The 27,480-nt window shown below is 33.7% G+C and overlaps 4 protein-coding genes across 7 annotated transcripts; 2 read left to right on the top strand and 2 right to left on the bottom strand.

The window, feature by feature from the left end:
* Positions 1-811: 811 nt before the first annotated feature.
* LOC130738733 (extra-large guanine nucleotide-binding protein 3-like) lies at positions 812-8,900 on the bottom strand. 2 transcript variants are annotated; one of them, XM_057590868.1, is made up of 8 exons: positions 7,687-8,900; positions 7,262-7,399; positions 6,593-6,697; positions 6,233-6,418; positions 5,176-5,353; positions 4,001-4,245; positions 1,797-1,966; positions 812-1,708 (listed from the first exon to the last, which is right to left on the bottom strand). In XM_057590868.1, exons 1-8 carry the CDS (start codon positions 8,734-8,736, stop codon positions 1,126-1,128), a joined length of 2,655 nt encoding a protein of 884 aa, XP_057446851.1. In that variant the 5' UTR covers positions 8,737-8,900; the 3' UTR covers positions 812-1,125. The 2 variants fall into 2 exon arrangements, with proteins under 2 accessions (XP_057446851.1, XP_057446852.1); XM_057590869.1 differs by having other exon boundaries at positions 4,001-4,242.
* A 3,149-nt stretch (positions 8,901-12,049) lies between these two features.
* Positions 12,050-15,819, bottom strand: LOC130738732 (uncharacterized). Its single transcript, XM_057590867.1, has 4 exons — positions 15,408-15,819; positions 14,408-14,553; positions 12,928-13,046; positions 12,050-12,406 (listed from the first exon to the last, which is right to left on the bottom strand). The coding sequence occupies exons 1-4, from the start codon at positions 15,620-15,622 to the stop codon at positions 12,305-12,307; spliced, it is 582 nt and encodes a 193-aa protein (XP_057446850.1). The 5' UTR covers positions 15,623-15,819; the 3' UTR covers positions 12,050-12,304.
* Positions 15,820-18,748: 2,929 nt separating this feature from the next.
* On the top strand, positions 18,749-21,211 carry LOC130738731 (uncharacterized). 3 transcript variants are annotated; one of them, XM_057590866.1, is made up of 3 exons: positions 18,749-18,880; positions 18,981-19,052; positions 20,628-21,211. In XM_057590866.1, the coding sequence occupies exon 3, from the start codon at positions 20,647-20,649 to the stop codon at positions 20,989-20,991; it is 345 nt and encodes a 114-aa protein (XP_057446849.1). In that variant the 5' UTR covers positions 18,749-18,880; positions 18,981-19,052; positions 20,628-20,646; the 3' UTR covers positions 20,992-21,211. The 3 variants fall into 3 exon arrangements, with proteins under 3 accessions (XP_057446849.1, XP_057446847.1, XP_057446848.1); XM_057590864.1 differs by having other exon boundaries at positions 18,757-18,880; positions 20,645-21,211; XM_057590865.1 differs by lacking the exon at positions 18,749-18,880 and having other exon boundaries at positions 18,905-19,052.
* A 2,498-nt stretch (positions 21,212-23,709) lies between these two features.
* On the top strand, positions 23,710-25,957 carry LOC130735529 (polygalacturonase-like). The gene is made up of 5 exons (XM_057587480.1): positions 23,710-23,857; positions 23,986-24,294; positions 24,443-24,572; positions 24,720-25,114; positions 25,619-25,957. The coding sequence occupies exons 1-5, from the start codon at positions 23,732-23,734 to the stop codon at positions 25,835-25,837; spliced, it is 1,179 nt and encodes a 392-aa protein (XP_057443463.1). The 5' UTR covers positions 23,710-23,731; the 3' UTR covers positions 25,838-25,957.
* The last annotated feature ends 1,523 nt before the right edge of the window (positions 25,958-27,480 follow it).

Genomic DNA, 27,480 nt, shown 5'->3' with positions numbered 1-27,480 from the left:
AATCATGTATCTAGACTAGATTTATGGACGAAAATGTTAACCTAGGTTTATGAGGAAAGGTATTTTCAGAATATACTCAAAATCCAGAATTTTTCAATGAGATATTCCATATGAATCCTCTCTTTTAGAATAGGAGTAATTGTTACAAGAAGTCGGTCGATACATAGAAGATTAATCTTCCAAGTTGACTAGGAGTGAGAAGGCATTAAATTCCATCATAAATATTATATCCCACTATAAATAATTTTATAGGTTGGCATTGAGTCCCATTGTCATATGATCTAATCTAAGAAATTATATTTGAATGCCTCATCAAATGTAGAAAGGCATTATGTTCATAAACGTTAATTGAGCATCACATGCTGCTGTGTGCAATTCAGGAGACATGTTATACAGCCAGACCATTATATCTACCAAGTTTGTGTCACATGCTGTAGCCACTTGAGGTAATACGTTATTGTCAATTGCCAATCAAAGTTTGGAACATAAGAAAATTGTTCAATACCAGTTTAAATTTAAAGTAAGTGAACTTTACAAGTTTATCACCGAAATATACTTATGTCACTACATTAATCTTCCAAAAATATTTAACATGTTTGATAAAAGACTTGAATGTCAGAATTCTCTTGTATGAGTAATGTTTAGTAAATTTTAGTTTACAGCAATCTAGCCTAGTTATTTAATATTGAGAACCCTCTTGGACATAAGTTTCACAACTTTTCAATTCAAAGTTAGACCTCCAAAAAACAATCACATGTGCAATTTTTTAGTATTTATCTTGGTGACCAATGGACCCAATGGCTCACTTAAATAATAACGGGAAAAAAATAATTTTCCTTTTCTTATTTTTAAAATTTAAGCTGGAAAATTATCAATATAAGCTGTACAGAAAACAAATCACCTCTGAATTTACAACCTCTCAATCAAATCAGCTTATTTATGATGAGGAAAAAATCATTAGAAACCTGATCAAGAAGACCCTACAACAAAATCAACTGACCTCTCAGTCCTTCACAAATGCAATGCTCCTACAATTCTTTGGATTCTTAGGAGCAGCGAGACTTGCTTATCACTTAATATCCACATGAGATCATTTAGTCTCAAGGGCTATCAAGAGTTAGAAATTCATTCCTGCCTGACGAATGGGGAAGAACTCATTTCTGTACTGTAATATGACTCTTCCAGATTGATTTCATACACATCATCATCCTTCTCATCCTCCCATTTGATGACCTCCCTTATGTACTTGAATGCCTCATCAACTGAGGCGCGATCCCGAGCTCGAGTTTGCCCCACAAACAACTTCTGGCTGGTCAAGGAATGATAAAGTTCCTTGAATCTCACAGCTACATAGTAATATGCTTGTTGTGCTAGGGCATGACTGTTGTGATGGGGTCTCACAGGACAGAAGTCCGCAAACCACTCACAAGTAGACAAAGGAACTTTGCTTATCTTGTCTTCAAAGGCATCATATTTATTTAGCACAAGCACAAAAGGGGTATCTTGAAAACAAGGATGCCTCACCAGACTCTCAAAAAGATCCCTACTTGCCAGCAATTTGTTTTGAAGTTGACCGGTACTAGTTGGCCACATTTGGTCATAGTCACTTAAGGAAACACAAAATATGACGATCCTCACATCTTCAAACATTTGCAACCACTTGCAGCCATCGCGCAGTCCCTTTGAATTTATGCGAATCAGTTGATATCTGAGACAGTGACAATGTGAAGGAGTTAAAAACATTTTACGAAGCTTCCACAAAATAAGAGTAAAGGAGGTGAAAGAGAATGGTTTACTTGATTAAAGGAGTTTGGGAACTTATGTTTCCGCTGTATATCTCAGACATGGGACTCCTATCATCAAATGAGAATTCCATGAAGGCAAGACCATTGCTCTGAGCGACTCCTTCAGCATATAATACATCCTTATCCGAAGGTTCATACTCATTGCTTGATATTTCCATTGCCTGTATAGGATCACACGTGATTAGACCTCACAATGATAGGACAAAAAGTCAATATTTTTAAAGGCTGTTCTTTAAATTAATAGCCAGAAAAGAATGACAAATCAAAAGATCAAAAGAACAAAAGAAAGAAAAATATATTTGAACGAAGTTAGCAAACTACCCTCATATTCAACCTAGAATAGATCAGCAAAAGCAAAAGACAAGATGGATCGCTTGAAAGTTTGTTTTGTGGCTAAAGGATACACACATGTTTGGTTTGGATTAAAATAATATGTACTCTCCAGTGGGGAAGATGGTCTAAGTTCATCTCTTTTTAGCTACGGCTGCATAAATCACAACCCTTATTTCAGTTAGATATTAAAATTGCTTTCATACATGGTGACCTGGAGGAGGTCTACCCCAGCTTTGTTGCGCAAGAGGCTGAGGTCTTGAATGCAAATTCCAGAAGTCCCAATATGGCCTAAAACAATTCAAACTTTGTTGGGTTGGTTTAGCGAAGATTTACTATATAGTATGTCTTCTTTAAATGCTTATATTCAAATAAAAATATGTATAGTTTATGTGGAGGATATTGTGATTACAGGTGATGATCATGAGGGCTTCAAGCCCTTAAGAACACTTATCTCAGCAGTTTCAGGACTTAGGTCCTTTGAATCATTTTTTTGGGATTCAAGTGGCTCAGTCAAAATTATGGAGAAATGGGTCAAGCCCAACCACTTATGAGCATAAGTGGATCCTATAAAAGGAGAATGGAACCGGTCTGAATAAGAAAGGAGGAATCAGCAAAGAACAAGCTAGTTACTATTGTTGACAATTAAAAGAATCATTGCGACCCTTGTAGATATCATTGTCTATTTACAGGAACATGGTTATCAGGTTTTAGTGTTCCAAGACCCTTGAATAACTAGTGTAATTGAGTTTTGCTGTCAATATCAATGTTCTTTGTATTCTGATCCAATTCCTAATAATACTATACGTATGTTCTAAGCTAAATGCATTCGATTTATATGTTTATCCTGAGGGGGAGTGTTGTAATATTATTCTGTAACTATATTATTGATTATGTACAGATTTTGTTTTGATCTTATTTCATAGTTTCCCTGCTTTCCCTAATTAGCTGATTTTGTAATCCCTAAGCTTCAATATTGACTACGTAACCTTTGAATATAATATTGTATATCTCATTCATGCAAAGATATATCGAATACTCAGATTATTTTAGTCTCAAGTCAAGGCTAGTTATTAGATTGAATATCTCCTTATAGAAAGTGAGTTTAATAAACTTTTGCCTAAATTAAAATAGAAATCATGTTGATACTAACTCCGTCACTAATTTCATGAAGAATAAGAATGACAATATGCAACAAAAAACTTCCCCAATTATAAAAATGAGCTAAGACTTCATAGTAGTAAATGTTCAAATTAATGCTACCAAACAAAAGCGCAAATTAGATGTGATTTAGATTAACTGTAAAGTCCATCAGAAGTTCATTCATTTCTTGCAAGGAACTAATTTAACCCTTCAGCCCTTCTAAGTTGTTTAGATAAATAGCAACTTTTCAAGCACTTCCTTTTCAAGGAAAAACAAAATGGGAAAAATGACATTTCCAGATAATTGTTACTAGCCAATAGAATTTACAGATTCATGCTTCTTCTTTGCAAACACCGTTTCTTGTGAAGGTACATTTTCTCCTCTTCCATACATCTAAAATTCAAATTTTCTACATTGAAACAATAATAATGTAACTAACACCCCTTTCTCTCAGCTCTAGTGTTTCACTCTCTTTTTGTAAGTTCATCATAATAGATAAGGTGAAGTAATAGTTGGTTCAGTTCAGGAGAGCACTGAGGCTTGCTGCATTGAATTAACTCCAGAATGGAAAAGGCAAAAACAAAAGAAGTTCAATGGACAAATATTTAGTTGTAACATAACAACAATCATATGCTCACATGCACAACTGCAATGGAACATACAAGATAAAGCAACCAAATACTTCTCTAGAAGACAAAGTGATAAAAATGGTAAAGACATACCCGATCTAAGAAATATTTAGTGACATCAGGAAGATTATGCAATTCCTCTCTTCTCTTGTATGTTTCCTGAACAGCAGGATCTCTCCAGATCTCCTCTACCATAGGAGCATACTCACGCGTAGCAGCAGGGAAGAAAGCCTCCAAATCCCCCGTAGCCATAATATCCAGCAACCAGTCAGAAAAATGCTTGAGTCTTTGATTGATCGAGTAAATGGTTGGTTTGTTTTCCTCAGCTGCTCTTTCTGCTGAATTTATTGCACAATCAGATTCACTCACATAAACCCAACTTTTCAAAGATATTAACAAAAAGATTATTACCAACTTTCATCATCCACAGAATCCAACACAACTATTAGCTATCAAGAATTGTTATTGGAAAAATTGTTCCTTAAAAGGATAAATCATCCAACATAGCAGTTATAGCATATTTGTTTTGTCGCGTAACAATGGACCACTAGTAGAAAGAAACCTTAACATGACAACAAGTAACCATTAAGAAGTACTTTACATTATATGGTTTTATTGAATATTTGGTTTTTGATAGAACTCAATTCAATTAGTGAGATAAACCTTGATGGCTGTTCCTATTACAAGTTTATATCGTCGTCTTTATTATAATACATGTTCAATATTGTCAGACAAAATATAAATAAGTTACCTGAAGTTAAGTTTTATAAGTTTAACATCTGCATAACGTAATGAGTTTATTGCATGTTGGAGCAAAATTGCAAAGATGCAGTACATCAAGAAAGAATCAGAGAAGTCTGTTATCCAAAAGTGACCTTTATGTGCCACATAAGGGCCACATAAAGCACTTAAGCACTTATTGTTCCCTCTCTCCCTCCCTCATCCCACATAACTAATATGGGTACTCTTCATTAAATGTTCTGATTGGACAATAATTTGAGATAAACATAGAAATGTTGACAAAAAATGGAGACGGTGAGAGAAAGAAATATACAGCTCAATGTTAGGATCTAATTGCAAGGTATGGGACTTGAGTCCCTCATTGGAAGTATGGGATTCTAATGAGGGGTTTATAAGGCCTTGGGCTCTCCAACTAACTACAACCGCATAACTTATCACTCAACTTCATAACTTACAAGCACTGTGGAACTTTTTGAAGAAAAATGTATATTTTGTGCCTGAAGGAAAAATAAAATAAAATGTTATACCAGGTCCAGATTCTTCATCTTCTAACGAGGCACATTCTTTCTCTGCCAGAGCTTCCTCTTCAAACTGCTCTCGTCCTTCAAGCAGAATGCTGAGATACTTGTACATATTGCTTTGAATCATGAGTTTAATGTTTTGCAACTCTTCTGGAGAAAACTTGTTTCCATATAAAAACTTGGCCTGATTCAAGGACAAGGAAAAACATTATTCTCATAAAGAAAGCACGGAAACAGTAAAATGAGAACAATAAAAATAGTTGACACTGTAGCATAAACTCAAAGTAATTAGGTAAAGGAAAACCCTTGCAAGATGTTAAAAAGTGAGTCAGCCATTTAAACTAAAACTTGCAGATTTAAAAAAATAAAATAAAGAAAAGACCGCCAAGTGTACAATGAAAAGCCATCCATAATAGGCATTATTAGAAAGCACTCGAAAAAGGGGCAAGGCAGAGTTTACATTACACGTAAGCTGAAAGTGAATACACATCCGAAATGTTGAAACTATACAAAATAAAACTTCTATTTAGTTACATATACATCTAAGTGTATATGAATATATGTAAACATCTACGAGTATGCATTGGCCTATTTTACGAATATGGCAAGCACATATAACCTTTATGCATCGAAATTTTGGCATGTGCAGGTGTGCATATGCATTACCCATACATAAGCAAAAACCTAGTTATATTATATAGCATGTACTTCTGAGAGTACGGATGTGTGCATGCATAATCAAACTATGTTTAAAACATTTATTTTTTGCATTGAGTAAAATAGTTGATAATAACACATCTAAATCCATAGAAAACAGTCAATTGTATTACTATGGATGGACTATTATAACTAGCAGTCCACCAGCACCTGTTGAGCTTCAAACTGAGCATATAAAATATGAACCTTCACTAAAGCCTTTTGCCCGAAGGAAAGCCAAAGGTATTGACCCGAATCAGGCACATTAGAATTTATAACACGGAAAGGCATGGATACAAGAAACTATGACACAGAGAGGGGGAGAGAGTGCGAGAGATGTGAAAGAGAAAGGAATAGTTAGACATGCCTGTTTAAACAGAGTGGCTGTTCCAGATCCTTCCATACCAAACAACAATAGTTTCTGAACTCTACCTTGCTCTAAATACTCAGGCACAGACCTTGTTGAATAGTTAGTCAGATTATCTTTGACCCCAGGAGGATTAGTAGGTGGTACAGGCAATGAGCATAATGAACAAATCAAACGAGTGGACGCCTGCCTACCATAAACCAAATCGATATTGTATAAAAAAACCAAATCAAGGCATCCGCTTTCAAGCTCAAATTAAACAGTAGATATATATATATATATACATATATATATATACATATATATATATACATATATATATATATACATATATATATATTATATTAGGTAAGAGAGAACCTTTCCCCATATGTTCCCTTTAATATTATTTTGGCCTTCTTCCTCATAAGAGCCATCATCATAAACCCAGAAATGGGTGTCTCGCGGGCATTGAACATTTGCAAGCTAAAATGACAGCCAAACAAGTTACAAATTGATTGGTGTTGATAAGAGCAATAAATTACAAACAGATATACAAAGTGCAATTTTATATTTCCAAAGTCCAATGAAGTCAGATCTAAAGATCAAAAGGAAACTCTTAATGGTCTATAATTAGATCAATATTATATAGACAGGAATGAGAAAACAAGATTCAAGGTTTCTTTCACTTAAGATGGTCTAAATGAAATCAAAAGAGGGAAGCAGGATTGTCCCATGGAAAGGTTCTTCCTGTCTTTCATTCAAGATAAACTTCACAAAATATTTCATTGCTTTGGTGAGCAATATTCTTTTTTTTTTTGCTCCATCGGAAGATTGGTGAGCAATATTCTTTGAAGGACAATCAATTGCCTTATAAACACAAAATTCTGCAGTTAATATTCAGTCAAGACTCAAGAGGGTTCCGGCAAGCAAGAAAACACACAAAATTCAAGTTGGCATCTAGCCTTCTAGCACATATAGGAATTTCTATGTTCTACGATTTTGCTCTGAACTTTATCCAAACTAAAATGCAAGGAAAAACATGATTACCTTTAACATTCTAAGCTCAATCTTTGTTATTTCACGGCCATTCATGTAGACTCTAGTATTTCCATTGCTTGCATCTGTTTGAAGCTTCCCTCCAATATTTAGCTTTGAACTTATTATCCTATCAGGCTTCTCTCCCTCCTGAAATCCACAACTTCCAAACTAAGCAAAACAACAAAACAATCTAAAAATAGTAGTTTCTATACAAAACCAAGAACAAACATAAAACATAAACACTTCATATTGAAGATAAGGCACCTCTAAAGTGCACTTGTCTATAAAGTGAGAAAGATCTTAACCCGCAAAGATCCAAAAGTGAAAATATGTTTGTTTCCTCACATTACAGACAATTACACTTTAGTGGCACATTTTCAGCATATCAAAACACTAAATTTTCTTTCTTTCTGTTTTCTGTTTTTCATGTTCACCTTGCCCCAGTATCCAGAATCCTTATCATACCAATACCTCCCTGGCTTCAACTTCTGAGGCGGTATCGCGCAGCCCAGAATCTCAGCCAACTCTTCCTGCCTCAACTGGCGCCCATTGACGATTAGCTGCTCCGGCCGCAGCTGATTAGCAGCACACTCCTTCTCAGCCTTCATGATCTGATTAATCTCCAATGGACTACAAACCCTACTCAGCATCCTCGAACACTTCCCCAAGCTCGATCTCTTCGACTCATCAATGGCCTGCCCAATGCAGCTCACGCATTTCCTCCCCTCCGGCATCGACCCCATGGCCTTCAGCACACAGTTGCAGCAGTACCTCGCATCACACACCAAACACGCTTCCTTCTCCTTCAACCTGTTCTTATTCCCACATCTGCTGCAAACCCACCGCTTCGTCTGCGCGTTCCGCGCAGACGCAGAAGCCGCCGGCGATCCCACCGGCTCCGTCGCTACAGACTGCGGCGAGAGGTAACTGCCGTCGTCAGATGACGAATCCCTCGGAGTGTTGAACGTCACCGTCGTCGGGCGCTTACCCTCGACGGCGCCGCTGTTCGGAACAGTCCACGACCGAGCCGGAGACGAACCACCGCTGGCAGTGTCCGCAACAGGCTCACCGGAAAAATCGTCGGGATCGACGTCGCCGCCGCCGTTGCCAGACTCAAACTGAGACTGATTCGGCGACACCGAAGACGGTCTCTGACTCTCAACCGGACTCCGCGGCTCGCGGCCGTAACCGCCGTTACGGACGATTCCAAACCTTGAGAATCGAGGGTGAAGCGGCATGGCGATGGGAATTGCGGCCGCGGCGTGATCGGAGTTGCGAATCGGGGCGGAGGAGGCGGCGGCGGTGGAAGCTACTTCGAGCGGATCAACCCTAGGGATGTGGTATTGGACAGGAGGTCCTTCGTACTCGACGGCGATGGAGTAGTCGAGTTGCTCCTCGTCTGGCATCGGAGCTCCGACGGGGAGCATGCGGCGGAGGACGTGCTCCCAGGTGTTGTTGTCTTCGTCGGCGGGTTCGGAGGCCATTGGGGGTGTTTGGATGGTGAGAAAGTGCGGGAAAGTTGGAAGGAAAGTGAGAGAGAAAGTTTAGTTGGAGAGAAAGGGAAGAGAGTAGAAAGGTTTGGATCAGAAAGAAGAGAAGGAGGTCTTCTTCTGAGTCTCAAGTTGTCAGCTGTAGCAGTTGGCAGAAAGTAAACGGAGGAAAAGTAGGTCAAATCAAATGTTTTATTACATAAAATCAGTTTCATTTAGAATTCAACTAGAACTAGAATTTTCTTAATGGATAATTTATTACTCAAATTCATTTTCTTAAATTTATATTTACTACAAATTTGTATTACTAAGGAATAACTCTACTACTAGACTTGATTGTAATAAATATGATATTGTTAAATTTTAAAATAAATGATCCTCAATTAGTGTTTCAGAAACTATATATATAGTAATAAAATTAACTAAAATCAAGTATTAATGAAAAAATTAATGTTAAATATTAATAAAATATTAAATGTACTCTATGATTGCATTCATCATTAATAATAATTTGAGGATATGTATTTTATGGTACATTCATTAGTAATATATGGAAATGAATAATATTTATTATATTAATTTCACTTAATGCTCTTTAAAAATATTGAATATAAATTTGCTTCAACATTAATTACTAAAAGTACATTTCAAAAAATTACTAAAAGTAACTTAATATAAGATATTAAAAATAATTAAATAAAGTTTTGAATTTTAAATACCATAAACAATTTTTTGGTATAATAAATAATTAGTAATATCTGTAATGAATAAATAATTATTATATTAATTATTATTTGAGTTGAAATATTTTAATTTCACTTAATGGTATTTAATACTATTAAATAGTATTAATTACTAACAATAAATTTGGAAAAGATATTAAAAATAATCAAATAAATTTCCATATTAAATATCAAAAATAAATTTTATGTATGATAATAATTAGTAATATATGTTAATGAATAACTAATGAATATATTAATTAATATTTGAGTTTAAAATTTTTAATTTTACTTAATGGTCTTTAATAATATTAAATAGTAAACTTGCTTCAACATTACCAACAGTAACTTAATAAAAAGATATTAAAAATAATCAAATAAATTGTTAAATATTAAATATCAGAAATTTATGTATGATAATATATAGTAATATATGTTTTTTTGACAGAACAATTAGTAATATATGTTAATGAATAACTAATGATTATATTAATTAAAATCTTACTTGATAAATTTTAATTTCACTTAATATTCTTTAATAATATTAAATAGCAAAGTTGCTTCAACGTTAATTACTATTTACTAACAGTAACTCAATAAAAGATATCAAAAATAATCAAATTAAGGTTTAAATATTAAATATCATAAATCAATTTTATGTATAATAATAATATTAAGTAATTAAATTACATCATGTTATCACCAAGCGTATAGATCAATTATCACGGAGTTAGTCTAACTTATGCAAATTTCTCGGGTTTGAGTTTAAGTTTTTGTCATTTCATAAAAAAAAAAGAGTTTAAGATTTTGTTGATATAGCTGATTTAAATACTTTGATAATAGAGATTTACCGTTTATAATGAAATTATCTAACAAACTATCCTAACAAATATCTCAACTGATTTTCTCTTTCATGCATGCCTTAGAACTAGAGATGACAAGAAAACCCAAACCCACGGGGCCCTACCCGAACCCAACCCGAAATTTCGGGCGAAACCCAACATTTTTTGGTTTGGATGTGGGTTTGGGTTTCACCCGAATTTTAAAACTTGTTTGGGTTTGGGTGTGGGATTGATTAAACCCGCACTCAAACCCAAACCCAAACTCGAATTTGTGGTTGTTTTTGTTATTTTGTTATATTATTTGTGGTTGTTGTTGTTTGTTGAAGACTTCGACCGGGAAGTTTAATTAGCAGAAAATTGAAGAATGAAGTTTAATTAGACATTTAGAATTGAGATGTTTATAAATCCATGAATTATGTTGTTTATCAGCTTCTATTCATGAACTATAATTTTTCCTTTCTATTGGAAAGATGATGAGGTTTAATCAGCTTATGTTCATGTTGTTTTCGGATCGGGTATTTGAGTTTTTTGCGGGTTCGGTGCTCACATCCGGTTTTGGATTTGGGTTTGGGTAACCCGAAACCCAAAAGTTGGGGTTTGGGTTTAATTTTTGCACTCATATTGGATTTGAATTTGAATTTGGATTTATGTGTTAAATTCGGGTTTGGGTGTGGGAATGGTCAAACCCGCACCCACGGGGCCCTTACCAACCCTATTAGAACATTCCCCCGTGAACATAATCTTCTCCTCCTTTGACAAATGGGCCTCTTGCTCTTGCAAATGGGTCTTGCTTTCAAACAAAATTTGTCCCATTTACGGGAACGTGTGTTAAATTTCTCACCCTACAAACATCAATTCACACCTCTCATTTTTACCTTCTGAAATTTAAACTCTGATGATTATAATATAAAAAAGTTGAGGATATTTATGTCATTTTTTATATATACACACTTTACCTCACTTTTTATTTCCCTTTCTTTTAAACCAAAAATATTAAAGGGGTGCCAAAACTTATTGAAGGGTTAAATGGGTGCCAAAACTTATCGGTGGAGTGAAAATTGAACACCCTTGCAGAAAAACACATGTTAGTGTCCGAGTAAAATTTTTACATGTTAACTCAAATGTGAATCATTATTAAATTGAACGGAATCAAAACATTCACCCACCATTTATGCAAACACAACGTAGCACAAGTTGTTAACGGTATGGAAAAATATACTTTAATGGGTATACTTTTAAGATTGTTGTGACAAAAAATCTTTATTTGTCTTACAATCCTTTCTTGTTAATCTTTTTTCATTTCCTTTCTACATGAAGGCATTCGCTTATAAAAAGTAAAAACAGCTTGGGCTTAGAGCTGTTTATATATAAATTTAGATGTAACTATCATTCTGCTGCTTTTACCCTTTTATTTTAAGAATCTTGTTAAAAAACTTATAAAAACTGCTTGTTCTTAGGTTGGCCTAATCAATTAGAAGACTCGCATATTAAATAATAACTTGTACAGTGTGATAATTCAAATTTTATTCCAAAGCTCCTCATGTGAAAGTGTGAAAGAAAATGCATTATTCCAAGCTCCCCAGTATTCTTAGTATTGTCATTATTACTATTGGCTGCTACATGAACTATACTTCATCCCTCGAATGTTTCACAAGGACAAAGAGAACATAAAGACATACAGAACTTATCCAATTGAACACAACTCGTTGTCTTAAACTGCAAACACTGGGAAAACCTTCAAACTAAACTTCAAAACAAGAAAGCATACTACAAATTTCATTCCATACCAGATCACTTAATAAACAGATAAAACAGGTAGGCAACATAATCTTTTCTTTTCTTTTTTTCCATGGTTTAATCCTTATAAATTTTGAAGCGGCCAATACATCGTTAGTTTTGTTTGAAATGAAATCTGTGTGCTGAATGTATGGAAATGGTTTAAATTATGGTTAAAGCAAATCATTAAGTGATCAATCTCCTAGGGGAAGTTGGACCATTTTAGTAGAAGGAGATGCTGTACAAAAGCTTCCGCCGGTGCTGCTTCTCAAAACCACCAATAATGTCATCAATGGACTCCTCCCAAGATTCAGCAGCTTCAATCTATGCATAAAATATATCCCAGAAAGCCATGAAACATTAAAAAAGGGTCGTTTCCAAAACAGAACACATAAAATTCTAACAAGACATAATTCACATGATGTTGTGTTGGTGTCCCATGTCCAAAGCTTGTTACATAATAAGTCAACAAATAGTGTATATATACTATGAATCATAGTATCAAAATCGGGATTATGACTTCAATCGAGAAGGGGGTAAAAATCGTAAATCGCATAATCGTAAGATTCAGCAAATTTCATATATGTAAATATAAATATAGGTATATATGCATATAATTTCACACACACATATATGCATATAAAATGGCATAAAAAAAAAACTTTCTGGTGAGTTTATGCGATTCATCTTATGATTATCCCACGATTGAGTCATAAAACGATAGCAGATGCAATTATAATCGCCCAGGGAACCATGAATTGCATAATCGTGCGATCACTTTTAATCACAATTTTGACTATTATGCTATGAATGCATAGAACATATGTGGTGCATAAGAAACATACCTCCTGGCATAGATCTAAAGTAAGCCTTGCTCCTACAGCTGCTTCCTCATGGTTATCCTTCACCTCTAAGTTGATTACCAGCACAGTTTTCAGTAAAACATGATCTCTATTATGCAGATCTGCACATTGTTGAAGTTAGATAGCTGTCAGACAGATAGATGTGAAGAGCCACAGACACAACATGATCGTCATTCCAGTATTCCACGCATGTCTAAAAGTACTAGACAGTTTCATGTATTTCAATAAAACAATAGTTTTAGCTAAAAATAAAAATATATTGTTCAAAGTTATGAAGTATGAAACATCAGGTAATCAAGTATGCACAACTCTCGTTAATGGGGAACCAGTATATCTTGCCAGTGGCTATCAAATTCCAATTCAAATCATGAACCGCTGAGGCGCTGAGCTAATATTTTAATGGTGAAACGTGAATCATAAATTATATAAAATTCTTGAGAACTCGAGCTGGGCCTAACTCTACCTCAAAATCTAACTAATGCGTGAGGATTGTCCAATATTTCTCTAATTGATATGGGATTTCTTTTTCTCCTCCAACAAAAATCATAAGATTCAATAGGAAATTCATAAATAAATTAAAATATGTCACATAAATTATGTATAGTGCTTAAAGTAATAGTTTTAAGTTAGGAATTGACATAATAACTTAACCATATACCTCAACAAAATAATAAGACGTCGCATTACAAGTCAAAAAATAGAGCAATGAAATAATTGATTGGGAGCATTTAGTGTTACTCCTTTAGTTTCTTTTCATTTTAGAATTTAAACTTACTTGACTTTTAATTTCTTTGACAAGAATTGGTGAAAAAAAGAGCAATAAGGAAAAAATTAAAAAATCATGCTATTCATATCAATGATACGAATTGCTCTATTTAATGCATATATCGCATGATTCAAAGTGATTTGTGATTTTCACATGATACAAATCGCTGATTTGCTAAATCATACAGAACCATATAATTCAAATCATGAATAGGGCAATTCTAATGGCTAACTTGCCTCTAATTTTTATGCCTACATTTAATAATTTCTTTAAAAAAAAATAATACGCACTTGAAGAAGAAAAGGAACTATCAGCCAACTTTCATAAAAGATAACCTTAAGTGAAACACAGAAAACTAGTATTATTCGCTGCATTTGCAACCCTTCTGTTAATAAGAATGAGCAGAGAGGGAAAGAAACAATCTCAGCTACATTAGTTTGAAACTTAGTACATTGTCGTAGCTGATAAACATCTATTCCAAACATCCTTTGACTCTACTGACAGATATCTAAGGCTCTCAGTTTAAAGCCCAAATATGCTATCACTTAGTCCTATCCATAATATAATGCAAAATTGAAGAAAGTTTGTAATTGCTAGCAAGTAAAATTCTATCTAGAAAGTTACTCAATTTCAAATACATCAGAACAGTAAGAGAGAGCGACAAAAACAATGAAACTAGATGCAATGAAAACCAACCTTCAATAACCATATCGAATACTTTTTCTTCAAATGTGAACACTATATCAAAGGAGCCATCAGCTGCATTTTCTTGCCATCTTTGAGGTGCCAATTTGACGTTTGAGTTTCTTTTGAGCATCGGCAATATTCCATTTCGCTTGTAGCTTCACTCTTGTTAAGGTCACATTCAGGGCACCATACAGAATAAGGGAACAAGAATTCAAGTGCAAATTAAACTAATTACCCAAGATAAAAGTCCAGCACTAGATAGATATATAAATAGCATATGCTACTGTTCCTCAACTCCGTATCTCACCCTCTTCATTCACACGAAACACCATATAAGGTCATACAATCCTAAGCCCTCCCCCATTCAATCCTAAAACAGAATTCAGGCCAATTCTTGGTCTCATTCATGCTAAAGAGAAGTTCTTCATTCTATCAAAACTATCCCCAGCCAGTGTAGTAACAAATGCAGAACAGCTACATTCCAAAATCAGCACTGAATTCATAAACTCAGTATCTTACTCTCCAGTCTTCACACTCAAACAAAACACCATTAAATAAGACAATACAACCCTAACCCTTCCTCATTCAACACTAATCCAAAATTCAGACCACTTCTTGGTCTCATTCATGCTAAAGAAAAGTTCTTCATTCCATCAAAACTATCCTCAGTCAGTGTAACAAAATGCAGAAAAGCTAAAGTAAAGAGATACAAAAAATATTCAAAAAAATAAAAATTTCAATTTTTGTTTCATCTGTTTGCTTGATACCCATATCAGCAAATCAAAATGTAATAACAAAATTGAGAGAATAATATCAAAAAATAAGCAAATTGTCTAATAAAATGCAATTTACACTACCCACAATTTGTAAAAGTGAATTGTCTGAGTCCCAGAAAAAATTAAAACTTTTTTCATTCAAAGCAACCCCACAAGCTTGAATTTAATCTTCAGCTTAAAGGACCAAAAGGGTGGAAGAAATTGAAGCAAAAAGAGGAAAAGCAAAAGGATACAGTTCAGGGTCCTTTCTGCGAAGGTCATCGAGCATGTGCTTGTAGGGAGTTCCGAAGTCATAGACATTGGGTTCTCTGAGGGAAGGACCAGGGAGCTTAACGTGGGCACCTGTGCCGTAAGAACACACATCAAAGCCCTGTCTCTTGAGGAGGAAGTGAGCTTCCATGCTTCGGTTCTGGTTCGAAGAACACACCATTGCGTAACGAAACTTCATGTTAACAAAACCTGAATTTTTCAGAAAATTTGGTTCGATTCTTGTTGGTGTTTGAAAATGAGATGATGATTTGAGGTGTAGACTGTAGAACAATGGATTGAGGTTGAGGATCTACCTAGACACAGAAATTGGTGCAATTAGGGGAACGATTTCTGCATTCAGCGTTCAGGGCAGTGTCTGCTATGGTTTCCTTTTACTATTTTGGCTTAAATATGGTTTTACTCCTTGAAAATATAGCAAATGTTAGTTTTAGTCACTGGAATTTTGTCTAAGTTTTTAATCCCTAAAAATAGGGGTGCACATGGGTTGGGTTGGGTTGGATGGATTTTGGTCAAAATAAAATTCGAACCGATCAAAATTGTCTGGGTTGGGTTGGGTTGGATTTCACGAATTTCTTCTTCGGACCCGATCCGAACCAACCCGACGAAGTTTGGATTGGGTTGGATGGATTTATTGGGTCACTATATTAAAATAATAATATATCTGAAATATTAAAAAATCTTTCAAAAATTATTATAAATTCAAAAAAAGTTATAAAAAATACTAAATATGTTATAATACTAAATAGCATGAAAAAGGCACAAAATGTTATAGAAATAATACCACATAAATGACATATAGTCAAATATCATGAAAATATAAAACTTCATTACCAAATGACATGAAACAATCTAATATAAATAGTATCTAAAAAGTGAAAAACAACACTAAATGTCATGCCATGACACTTAGAACTTAGATGTCTCCAACATGTCAAATAACTATATATAAACATGTAACAAATAACTACGAACAAATACTTTAAGTTCAAATATGACAAATAACTACAAATACTTAAGTCTCAAAGTTTTAAAAAGTCATCACTTCGACACTAGCACTCAAAGTATGAGTAAAATTATAAAAATTATTATTATATGTATGGATTTTGGGTTGGGTTTGATGGATTTGAACTGAATCCGAAATCCGATCCGAACTTGGTTGGGTTGTAGTAAAATCCATCCGACTAACCCGATTGTCCGATCCAACCCGCATTTTTTCTATTGGATCGGATTGGGTTGGGCGGGTTCATTGGATTTACCCGGCCATGTTCACCCCTACCTAAAAATACACATTAGCATTTGTTTTAGTACTTGCTATTAGTAACTTTTAATTATGTGAATTAAGGAATGATGACTCATTCTTTTTACTTGAAGTTTTTTTCAATCTAATTTGGCACAACAAGACTCACTCATCCACATGCACGACTTCCATCTTATTGTATCTAAGCTCGTTGTCATCGTTTCAAACGCGAGTTCCATCGACAATAGTGTCCAAACTCTTCCCTGTTTATACAGAAGAATCCCGCGATGTCAAATTAGATTAAAAAAACTTCAAATAGGAATGATAACTCATCATTTTATGAGCCATATAAGTAAAATTTAACGGTAAGGACTAAAACACATGACAATGAATATTTCCAAGGATTAATAACGTATGAATACTTTACACACATACTAAAACCTTCTTTGTTATATTTTTCTACATGTCATACTCATGCAATTCATGATACGGATATAACGTCAAACACATACCAATGCAGGGAGGACAATCACCCTTATTGGTGAATGTCACTTATTGAGTAATTGATAACCTCTTTGCCAACAACAATCGAGCACACGCACAACCTGACTGTCGCCCTACAATAACATGAATGCATGATCTAATCTCATGGTTAGTCACATATAAAGTAATTGTTCTCTTTGGTATTCGAATCCCTTATCGAAAACGATCTTGCTGAAATCACCCTTTTTGGCGTCTGATTTCATTGTCGAAACAACTACATTGGAACCACCCTCCTTGGTGTCTGAGTCCCTCTTCTAGCACGGTTGCACTCTCCTTTCAAGTGATCAAGTCCCACATTTTCGCTAACGAGTGAACTTTCTTCTCTTAAACCGTTGCTTATTAAACCCCATCTAAAGTCTCTTCTTTAGAATTCCTTTTGAAATAAAGTCTCGTGTTATGAAAGGAGTAAAATCTCTATTAGTTTATAAAGGGTTTGGTGAATGTACTTAGATGCATTATGATTTTTCATTCGCAAATTTTGAGACATATTTGGTCCTTCTAGAAAGCTTTGATGTAATTGCTAACTTACTTAAAAAGTACACTTTCAAATGTAGGTTGTTTTTAGGTAAAGTTCCTCTCTATGTTTATCTCTTCACAATTATCCTTTCGTTCTCTCATCTTATCGATCACTGCATCGTATCGTGAAGATCTCGCAACAACTCTCTTCACCTCTTCGCTTTCACAGTCGATATACAGTCAATATCAAAGTTCATAACACAACACATAAGGAAATAAACATTCCTACAAAGCACCACATCATATGCTTATACTTTAAGCTCCATGTGCACATTTACATAAGTCAATCAACATATCCACATATGCCAACCATCATATTCACATAAGTCAATCAACATATTTAAAAGTCCAACTAAACTTAGGAGTTCCAATACAACAATCTCAAGGCAATCTAACATATCAGCACAACAACAAACAATTGTAATATCTAAAACTCAAAGTGTCGTTACCAGGAACGTTTTCCTTCTCTCGTCTAAGCTTTTACACCGAGTCGACTCCGCTCCTAATACCTTCACATGTGCACATGCTAACTTAGTCCTTTCCTCAACTAAAACGTTACTCTTATTTTAAGATTTAGAAATGTTCTAAGGTCCTTAAACACTCATGCAACTAATTTAATTCAAGCAAAACTCTTAACGTAAAAGAATACTTTTTAAAAGCTAATTACTCATCTCTTATACAAATCTTCAAAGTGCATAAAAATTCAAACACTCTCCTCTCATTCTCCATAGAGTTCTTAAGCTCCATTTGGGATATTCATCGACGCATCCATTCAACCACATACAAAACTTTCCTAAACCAAGTAAGCACACAGATTAACCATTCAAAGTATTCCAACAGTAGATAGCAATGAGACTAATTCCCTCGAGTACCTTAGAGTAGATGTTTAAGAAGCTCAATTATCCACCAATTGTGATAGACCTTGTTGGTAGAATGCAAGTAAATTAACATATGATTTTTCTTTTTGGGGATTAATTTCTAATATTTGATTATATCCAAGTAACGAACAGGATAACAATGGGCTAAGCCAATTATGAAGAGGCCCATATTCTGAGGACTAAACCATAAAATGATATATTCAACCTGGGCCGATCCATCTCTCGCAGTCGCAGCAGCAGCGTAGGAAGAGTGAAGCCTCAGGTACCTCTCGCCTCTATTCTCCTTGTTCTGCTCTCATCAGATTTTTCACTTTTCCTTCTTGTTCTAAATCATCTATCCTTCTTGCTGCTGAAACTGGAAGAGTATTAGGGGACCTGGTATTGAGAGTACGAGGAACAAGAGTATTCCCACTACACACTTATCAGCAACTCAGGTATGTCCTTGTTCTTCTCCTCCTTCATGATTCCATTTTCTTCATCAATTTTCAATTCAATCACCTCATTCCTTCCTTACACTTTGTTCTTTTGCCTGCATTATCAATAGAGGCCCAGAAGCTGCTCTTAGCCATTAAGGTTTTTTTTTACTGTTTTCTCAAAGTACCCAATGAAAAAATTGTATCTTTACTGTTTGCTCAAAGTACCCAAATGAAAAAAACTGTCTTTTTATTGAATATTTTCTGTAAGAAATTGGTTGTTTTTGTTTTCAATTTTTTCCTGCTGCTTCAATTTGTTTTTGAATATATATGGTTAGTTAGATAGAGGCCAATACATGCATTACCTATCTAGCTTAACATGTGAATTTAAAACTTATGTTGGGGAACCAGTTAGATATGCAAACCATTGAGTATAGTTGCAAACCCTTAATAAAGACAACAGTGTAGGTTGTGAACTTAATGGGGTTTTTACTTTTTAGACATAACTAGCTGCTGTAAGTTGTGAACTTATGTCCTAATCTCTCCAAAATGTTAGCTATAGGCAAAGTTTGAGGTAAAAAATGTATTGGACAGAAAAGAGGTAAGGTATAACTTGGGAGAGGAGGATAAGAAATCCTCAAAAACAGAGAACCGTATATGCAATAAAAAACAACAAAGTACTTAGAATGCAGCAAGCTAGGCCAATTTCTCTTGCGAATCGGAGTGTGCAGTTCCCTTGATTCAGTCATGACTCATGTTAAGAAGACTTAGAGAAGCCAAAAATGTAACTTTATCGCATGAAAATTTAGAGGCAAAGGGACATCTTTAAACTTGTAGGCATTTGGCTCCGATTATACTTAGCCAAGGACTGCATGAACTGCACATTGCATGCTGCAAAGTTTGGCGTCTTGTTTACATTATGTCAAAGCTTTTTGTAACCAACCATAGAGAATTGCTGTAACCTCCAGTGCTTCTAATAACCTTGATAAGATTATTCCAAGAGGAAGTAGACGCCCTTTTTTGGAAGCTAGACACCTTAACTAGGAATAAATTGCTTTATGTTTCTCATCTATATCAGGACATAACACGCATTGTGTGACAGTGTGAGAGAGAAAAATGTGAAAGGATGAGGTCCGCAAATCTTGTTAAGTATTACAATCCAAACAAAAGACTTGACTTTAGAGGAAGCATTGAACTACCAAATGTGATCTTATAATGAAAGTTAAGCTTTCAATATGCTATCCGGTAATGTAATATTTGGTGTATTGATTGGTTTTCTAGGTGTAATATTATCCTGAGTTCCTGACTACATGTATAGTTTTCTGTTGTGGTGAAGAATCCAACTAAGCTACTACACTCCTCAACCTGCTAAATTAGCTTGAACTAAGCAATTTATCCTATTTGGTAATTGGTATCAGGATTTTATATATCAGATTTGAAAGATAACCCTGCATAGTGCATAACCCATATTCTTAAGTAATTTTGCATCATATGACCAGAAGTGGAATGTTGATTGCGAAAAATGTTTAGATTTACTTAATATCTTGAAATTTGCATTTGCTCACTAGTCATGATATGATTTTTTTTTTAACAAAGATTATATGCAAAATCAGATATGGTTATCCCACCTCCAGTGAGGCCTCCCAGGATTATAGATTTTCTCAAACCTTATGTTCTGAGGATGCATTTTACCAACAAGTATGTGAGTGCTCAGGTGATTCACACCCCAACTGCCACTGTTGCCTCTTCTGCAAGCTCACAGGAGAAAGCCTTGAGATCAAGCTTGGAAACTAAACGCGACGTGGCTGCAGCTGCAAAGATTGGGAAGATACTAGCGGAACGACTTTTGCTGAAGGAGATTCCTGCCGTTTCTGTTCACTTGAAGAGAGAACAGAAGTATCATGGCAAGGTTAAAGCGGTTATTGATTCTTTGAGGGAAGCTGGTGTTAAGCTGCTTTGAGTTATGGTCGTGCATGTTGAGTTTGTACCTAAAAGAGATAATCCTTGGAAAACTTATCTACTTGGGAACCAAAATGATTGCTTTTGTATCAAGGTGCTCATTTTTTCTTTATCTGATCTTAAGTTTTCATCAAAGCAAGAAGTTGCTCAATGAGCATATTTCCTTGAGATCAATTTAACAACATTAACCAGAAATAAGATGATTGTTGTTGGTTGCTTAATATCTTTTTCCTTTGACCGTAATATTGGTTCAAGGGATATTTAATACTCAAAAGATATCAAGAATAGTAATATCATGCATAAAATACACATTTTCTATGCTTAATAATTGTTTTTTGCTTGTGAAACATTATTATAATCCATTTTTACACAGTAACTTTTATGGACAATATTTTCTACCATTAAACCATTTTTTTAATGTATACTTTCAACTATTGAACCCTAAGCTTGAAAAGAACCACTTAAATAGGGAGGTACTATAATCATGTGAGAAGGTTTAAACTCTCTTCCTTTGATCCTTTGCTATCTTTCTTTTATGGCCATTGTTTTTATGAGTCTCTATCACGTTTGGCTTTGAGTGCATGTTCGGCGTGTGTCACTAATGGGCCGTCGAATAAGTGTTACAGACTATTGGGGCTATTGGGGCAATTGCCCCCCCCCCCCCAACAATAAATTTAATTGTTCTATAAATATTGTTTTTCACCGGATATAATACTCGTGTGTTGCACGGGTTTATTTACAATATTTTTTAAAATTGTATAAAAGTTACTAGTGCTATAATCTGTGCATTGCACAGAATTTTATGTTGGAATCTTTTAATAAATAAATTAGTTTTCATATATGTAATTTTTAAATTCTAAAAAGTCATTGTGTATAATTTCTTCATTATATATTAAAGTTAAAATTAAAACTTAATATTTAAAAACATGAAATCAGTCAATGGTTAAATGCCTACCCTCAAGATAATTGTAAAATTATTTTCTACAATAACACGTTATAGTTGATATTAAACAATATAAATATAATTTAAGATATTTAAAATAATTTCAAAAATACATATTTACAAAAGGCATTTAACCATTGACTAATTTCATGTTTTTAAATATTAAATCTTAATTTTAACTTTAATATATAATGAAGAAATTATAAGTTTTTACAATCAGTAATGAATTGAAAAATTTATTATTAACTATCAATTATTGTTATTAATATAAATATAGTCAATTTAAATTATTATTATAATTTAAAAATTTACTTCAAGTTGTAATTAATAATTAAAATTTAAATATTTAATTTTAAATATGAGAAATTGAACATTTGTGAAAATTTTAACAATTAAAAATTAATATAATGAATAATAAAGTGTATGTTAATTTTCTTTTAGTTTTTTTTTTTAATTTATGTATTCAATACAAAAGAAGTTTATTATTGTGGTATGTATTTAATGCTATTGTTCAAGTGTGCTTTATATATATATATATATATTTATTTCCGTAAAAATATATATATATATATATTTATATATATAGATTTTAAAATAATAAATGTCTAATATAAAATTAAAATTTATACTATTAACACTGAATATTGCATGTAATAAAATAAATCATCAGTTAATAGGGCATATTCAATCAATCCTGAATCTTCTAAATTAACTAAATGGTCAATCGTCAAGAATTTAGTATTAATTAATTAATATATACTAAATGGTCAAATTTTGTAATTGACTGAGATTAATTATAAAATACTAAGGCTATGTTTGGCATGTTTAGCTGATAAGCTGATAAGCTAGCTGAAAGCTGATAGCTGAAAGCTGATAGCTGAAAAGCTACGTGATTGAAACAAAAGTGTTTGGTAAAACTAGCTGTTAAACAAGCTTAAATTGTAAAATTACATAAAAGGACATACCTGTATAATTATTTTTATATTTAACATTACTTTATTTTCACATTAATACCAATATAATATTAATATTAAAATTATTATCACTTTAAATATTTTTATTAGCTTCAGTTATTTATCATCTTAAAAATATAATATTAAATTTTTTTATTAATATAATATTTATAATACTTGTGGTGCGCAGCGGTGTGGCGGGAATGGTGGCGGAAACTGCATACGTAAGTGTGAGGGGAAAATATGTTTAGTGTTTTTATAAATATATAAGGGTAATGGTAGAATTTTAATAAAATAAGAAGGATAAAAATGAGAATAAATTTAATAAGCTATAAGCTTTAAGCTATAAGCTACCTGAGATAGCTTATAGCTTAAAGCTTTAAGCTACTAAAATAAGCTCATTCACCAAACACTTTTGAAGAGCTTTTAAGCTAGTCAAATAAGCTTTAAGCTAGTCAAATAATCTATAAGCTAGCTAAAATGACATGCCAAACATAGCCTAAGTCTAATTATGAAATAATACAATAATAAATTAAAATTAATAGTAATAATTTTCTAATAATTGTATCAAACTTGCCTAAATTGGCCTTTGAAGGTGATTAATTTCTTGATTTTCACCTTGATTTTTCACCTTGATTTTCTCATTAAGCCCATTATAGTGCAGGAACTAGTGCATGTATACATGGTTTTGATAGAAATATAAATGGAAATTTATTGACCTTCTAATTTTAATGGTTTTGACTTTTGAAGCTCGGCAAACTCCATTATAAATATTGTTCCATCATATTTTGTAAACACACAGTCATTGTTTGAAAGTGCAAGACAAAGTTTCAACAATAATCAACATGGATATGAGTCTGATCAGGTCCACAGCAATCGTTTTATTCTTACTTTTGCTTTCTGGTTCTGCTCAATCCATTGTCTTTGATATAAGAACATTTGGTGGAGCACCAAATTCGGATATAACACAGGTAACATCAAGTTTAATTTGCCACAAAAATTAAGTTTTGAAGCAGAGCTTTCTCCCCATATCATCATTATCATATCATTGTTATTATTATTATTTTGCAATTGATTTGTATGATATATGTTGTTAAAGGCTTTCTTAAATGCTTGGAAACAAGCATGTGCATCAACAAGTCCAAGCAAAATTGTGATTTCTAAAGCGACATACAAGATGAATGCAGTAAATGTTAAAGGTCCTTGTAAGGCTCCCATAGAGATTCAAGTTGATGGCACAATTCAAGCACCAACAGACCCAAATGCCCTTAATGGGGCTTTTCAATGGGTTACAATTGGATATGTTGACTATTTTACCTTATCAGGAAATGGTACTTTTGATGGTCGAGGTGCAAGTGCTTGGAAACTTCAAAAAGCTTGCGGAGCAACTTGCTCAAAGCGTTCCATGGTAACTAATGTGGCCTTTTTAATGTCATATAACTTGTTCCTTTTTTAATTGCAAATTGTATTATTAAAAAAGAGGTCATGTCATATATATAACTTGTACATGTACCCAAAAAATGCTAACAAAATTTGGTTTCTTGTGAATACAACAGAACATTGGTTTTAATTTTCTAAAGCATTCAACTGTTCGGAGTGTAACTTCAAAAGACAGCAAATTTTTTCATGTAACCCTTTTGGGATGCACCAACTTCACATTTGATGGCTTTAAGATCATCGCTCCAGGTAACCAGGCTCAGAACATAGGTTTAAAAGGGGACAATCATCCCTCTCCAACAGAAAAAAATGTCTCTAAATATAAGTGACATTTTTATTAAGGTGTCAGACTTTTGTTGCATATTCATTTTTTTTTCTTCGTTTTGTCCTTTACAGGTGATAGCATTAGCATCAACACAGATGGAATCCATATTGCGAAATCAACTGATGTGAAAATTCTTAATAGCAACATTGCCACCGGAGATGACTGTGTCTCATTGGGAGATGGCAACAAACACATTACTATCCATAACGTGAAATGTGGACCTGGACATGGCTTTAGTATTGGAAGCTTGGGAACGAACCCAACTGAAGAGCCTGTTGAGAATATTATAGTCAAGAATTGTACTTTGACAAATACCCAAAATGGTGTAAGGATCAAGACATGGCCTACTGCTCCAGGAACATCTCCTGTTACCAACTTGACCTTTGAAGATATTACCATGGTTAATGTCTATAACCCCGTGATCATAGACCAACAATACTGTCCTTCTAATTTATGCTCAAAACAGGTATTTAGTCAATAGCTACTCTAAAACTTAATCATATCTAATTTCTTCTAGGATCTTCTTAAGTTACATGATAGTACCTTGTGAAATTTTGTGTATATTTCTCTTTATAAATATTTAGAAATTTTGTGTTTATATCTTTTCATCTCTATATTATAGGTATGAAAAGAGAGATAAACAACAAAACTTTAAAATGACAATGTGACATGAAGTATCCACATGAGACAATCTCAATCCCTCTATCCATTACCTTTTGTATAGTCATGCTAGAGATGCTATCATCTAAACCACTATCCTTTTCAACTTTTATAACTTGTTTGGTTCAACTTATTTTTCCTTAGAATCAAGTCTGACATCCAAAATTTTCTCCACATAATTGATTTTGACTTTACAATCAATGAATATTTTAAAATATGCGCTAAATCTTATTTACTGAGCATTTAACAATCAATGTAGTCATTCTTATACATTTTTTTGTCTGTTTTGTTCATGCTTGCAATGGCTCAGAGTCCATCAAAAATCAAGATAAGCAATGTTACATTCAAGAACATTAAGGGCACATCAGAAACAAAGGATGGAGTGATTCTTAACTGTAGCAGTGGGGTTCCATGTGAGGGTGTGGAACTAAGTGATATTTCTCTCACATTCAATGGAGCTCCAGCAATGGCAAAGTGTGCAAATGTCAAACCCATTATTATAGGAAAAGCCCCTAGTTGTAGTGCTTGAAGTCTTGGATGGACTCAATGTCCTCTGATTAACATTGCCTTTTGTTTTCTCTTAGTAGATTCACAAAGCTAGCCTTAGAATGTGACTATTATTTGTAATCCCTAGTGAAGAATCAATTGGGTAATGACTAGTATATTGTCACTTCTTGAAATATGAAATGTTTCAAATATTTGAGACTCAGAGACTGAAAAAATTTCATGCTGCACTTGTTATGCGTCTCTCCTACCCATTTGATATTATATTACACATACCAAAATAATGTACTTAATTAATCAATTAATAATTAAATAAAGTTTTAATATTGAACCCCTCTTCTTATTGACTCGACTCTCTTCTCCAATTTTGAAATGATTTCCTCTTCTCATACACGAAAAATTTCATGGTGCAACTGTAAAAGCGATTGTTGATTCACTGAGGGATGCTGGTGTTAAGCTGTTTTGAGTTACGATCGTGCATGTTGAGTTTGTAACTAAAAGAGATAATTTTTGGAAAACTTGTTTCTTTGGAACAAAAATGATTGCTTTTGTAGCATTATGAGTAGGAAATAAGACCAAGGCGCTCATTTTTCTTTATCTGATCTTAAGTTTTCATCAAAGCAAGAAGTTGCTCAATGAACATATTTCCTTGAGATCAATTTAACAACATTAACCAGAAATAAGATGATTGTTGATGGTTGTTTAATATCTTTTGCCTTTGACCGTAAAATTGCTTCAAGGGACAGTTAACACTCAAAAGATATCAAGAATAATTTTTTTTAACTAGAATAGACAGTGGGGTTCCATGTGAGGGTGTGGAACTAAGTGCATCTTAGTTTTACAAAGAGATAACTATTTGTGTATAGGTCATCGGTAATTTCAAATTTGTACGTAATTTTCTTACGCCAATAATTTAATAGGCATAAAACAATTTTGGTTGTCAATTTTTGTTGCCGATGTCTTTATCGGCAACTAAAGATATCGGTAATTGCAAAAATTGAAATTTTGGTCGGTCGGTAATTTGGCAGACTTTAAAAAATTTATTAATGAAAAAATCGTCAGTAATCTAAATATAGACGTACGTTTGAGGAACCTCTAATTTACACCTCCTCTTCCTTCACAACAAAAGGTAATTTCCGACAAAAAAAGCAATTACAACTGAAAAAGGCCGTCGGTAATTACCGAAAGAAAAAACCATAGGAAAAAATTATGGCCGAGGCCCATACCCATGGCTTTTCGGCCCTCGGCTGACCGTCCGTAATTTCACCTTACAAACTGCTTTTTGTTGTCACCTACCGTTTGACTGCCATTAATTGACCATTTTTCTTGCAGTGATCAAATTGATATGAGTATCATATTGCCAAATATCTTAAAACTTGGCCGAAATACTCCCTCCGTTCCAGAAAGTTTGTTATTTTGCACAATTTTTCAATTTCCCAAAATGTTTGTTGTTTTAGAAAATCAATGCATTTTTGGCTAATTTTTTCCACATATACCCTCATTTAATACATTTTCTCTCACTTATCACCTTTCATATTAACCAACCACAAATATTCTCTATTAATTACATTCTTCTCTATCTAAGTATAATTTAATAGTTGCACATCATACTAGTAAAATTAAATAAGGGCAATCTAGTCAAATTATATTATCAACAATTGTTTTCTT

Source organism: Lotus japonicus, chromosome 2 (genome assembly GCF_012489685.1).
Source record: "Lotus japonicus ecotype B-129 chromosome 2, LjGifu_v1.2".
Taxonomy (NCBI): Eukaryota; Viridiplantae; Streptophyta; class Magnoliopsida; order Fabales; family Fabaceae; genus Lotus; species Lotus japonicus.
This window is presented reverse-complemented; position numbering and strand designations above follow the sequence as displayed.

Bases quoted from the DNA above. Each gene is read 5' to 3' on its own strand.
- LOC130738733 (XM_057590868.1), bottom strand. From the start codon at position 8,736: ATGGCCTCCGAACCCGCCGACGAAGACAACAACACCTGGGAGCACGTC. The intron at 6,419-6,592 runs GTTCTCTCTTAC...TATGGTAGGCAG, and splicing joins AAGGGAACATATGGGGAAAG to GCGTCCACTCGTTTGATTTG. The intron at 1,967-4,000 runs GTATGTCTTTAC...GATCCTATACAG, and splicing joins CTAAATATTTCTTAGATCGG to GCAATGGAAATATCAAGCAA.
- LOC130738732 (XM_057590867.1), bottom strand. From the start codon at position 15,622: ATGAAGTTTCGTTACGCAATGGTGTGTTCTTCGAACCAGAACCGAAGC. The intron at 14,554-15,407 runs GTATCCTTTTGC...ACAAGAGTGAAG, and splicing joins CGCAGAAAGGACCCTGAACT to CTACAAGCGAAATGGAATAT. The intron at 13,047-14,407 runs GTTGGTTTTCAT...AACAATGTGCAG, and splicing joins ATTCGATATGGTTATTGAAG to ATCTGCATAATAGAGATCAT.
- LOC130738731 (XM_057590866.1), top strand. From the start codon at position 20,647: ATGGTTATCCCACCTCCAGTGAGGCCTCCCAGGATTATAGATTTTCTC.
- LOC130735529 (XM_057587480.1), top strand. From the start codon at position 23,732: ATGGATATGAGTCTGATCAGGTCCACAGCAATCGTTTTATTCTTACTT. The intron at 23,858-23,985 runs GTAACATCAAGT...ATGTTGTTAAAG, and splicing joins CAAATTCGGATATAACACAG to GCTTTCTTAAATGCTTGGAA. The intron at 25,115-25,618 runs GTATTTAGTCAA...GCAATGGCTCAG, and splicing joins CTAATTTATGCTCAAAACAG to AGTCCATCAAAAATCAAGAT.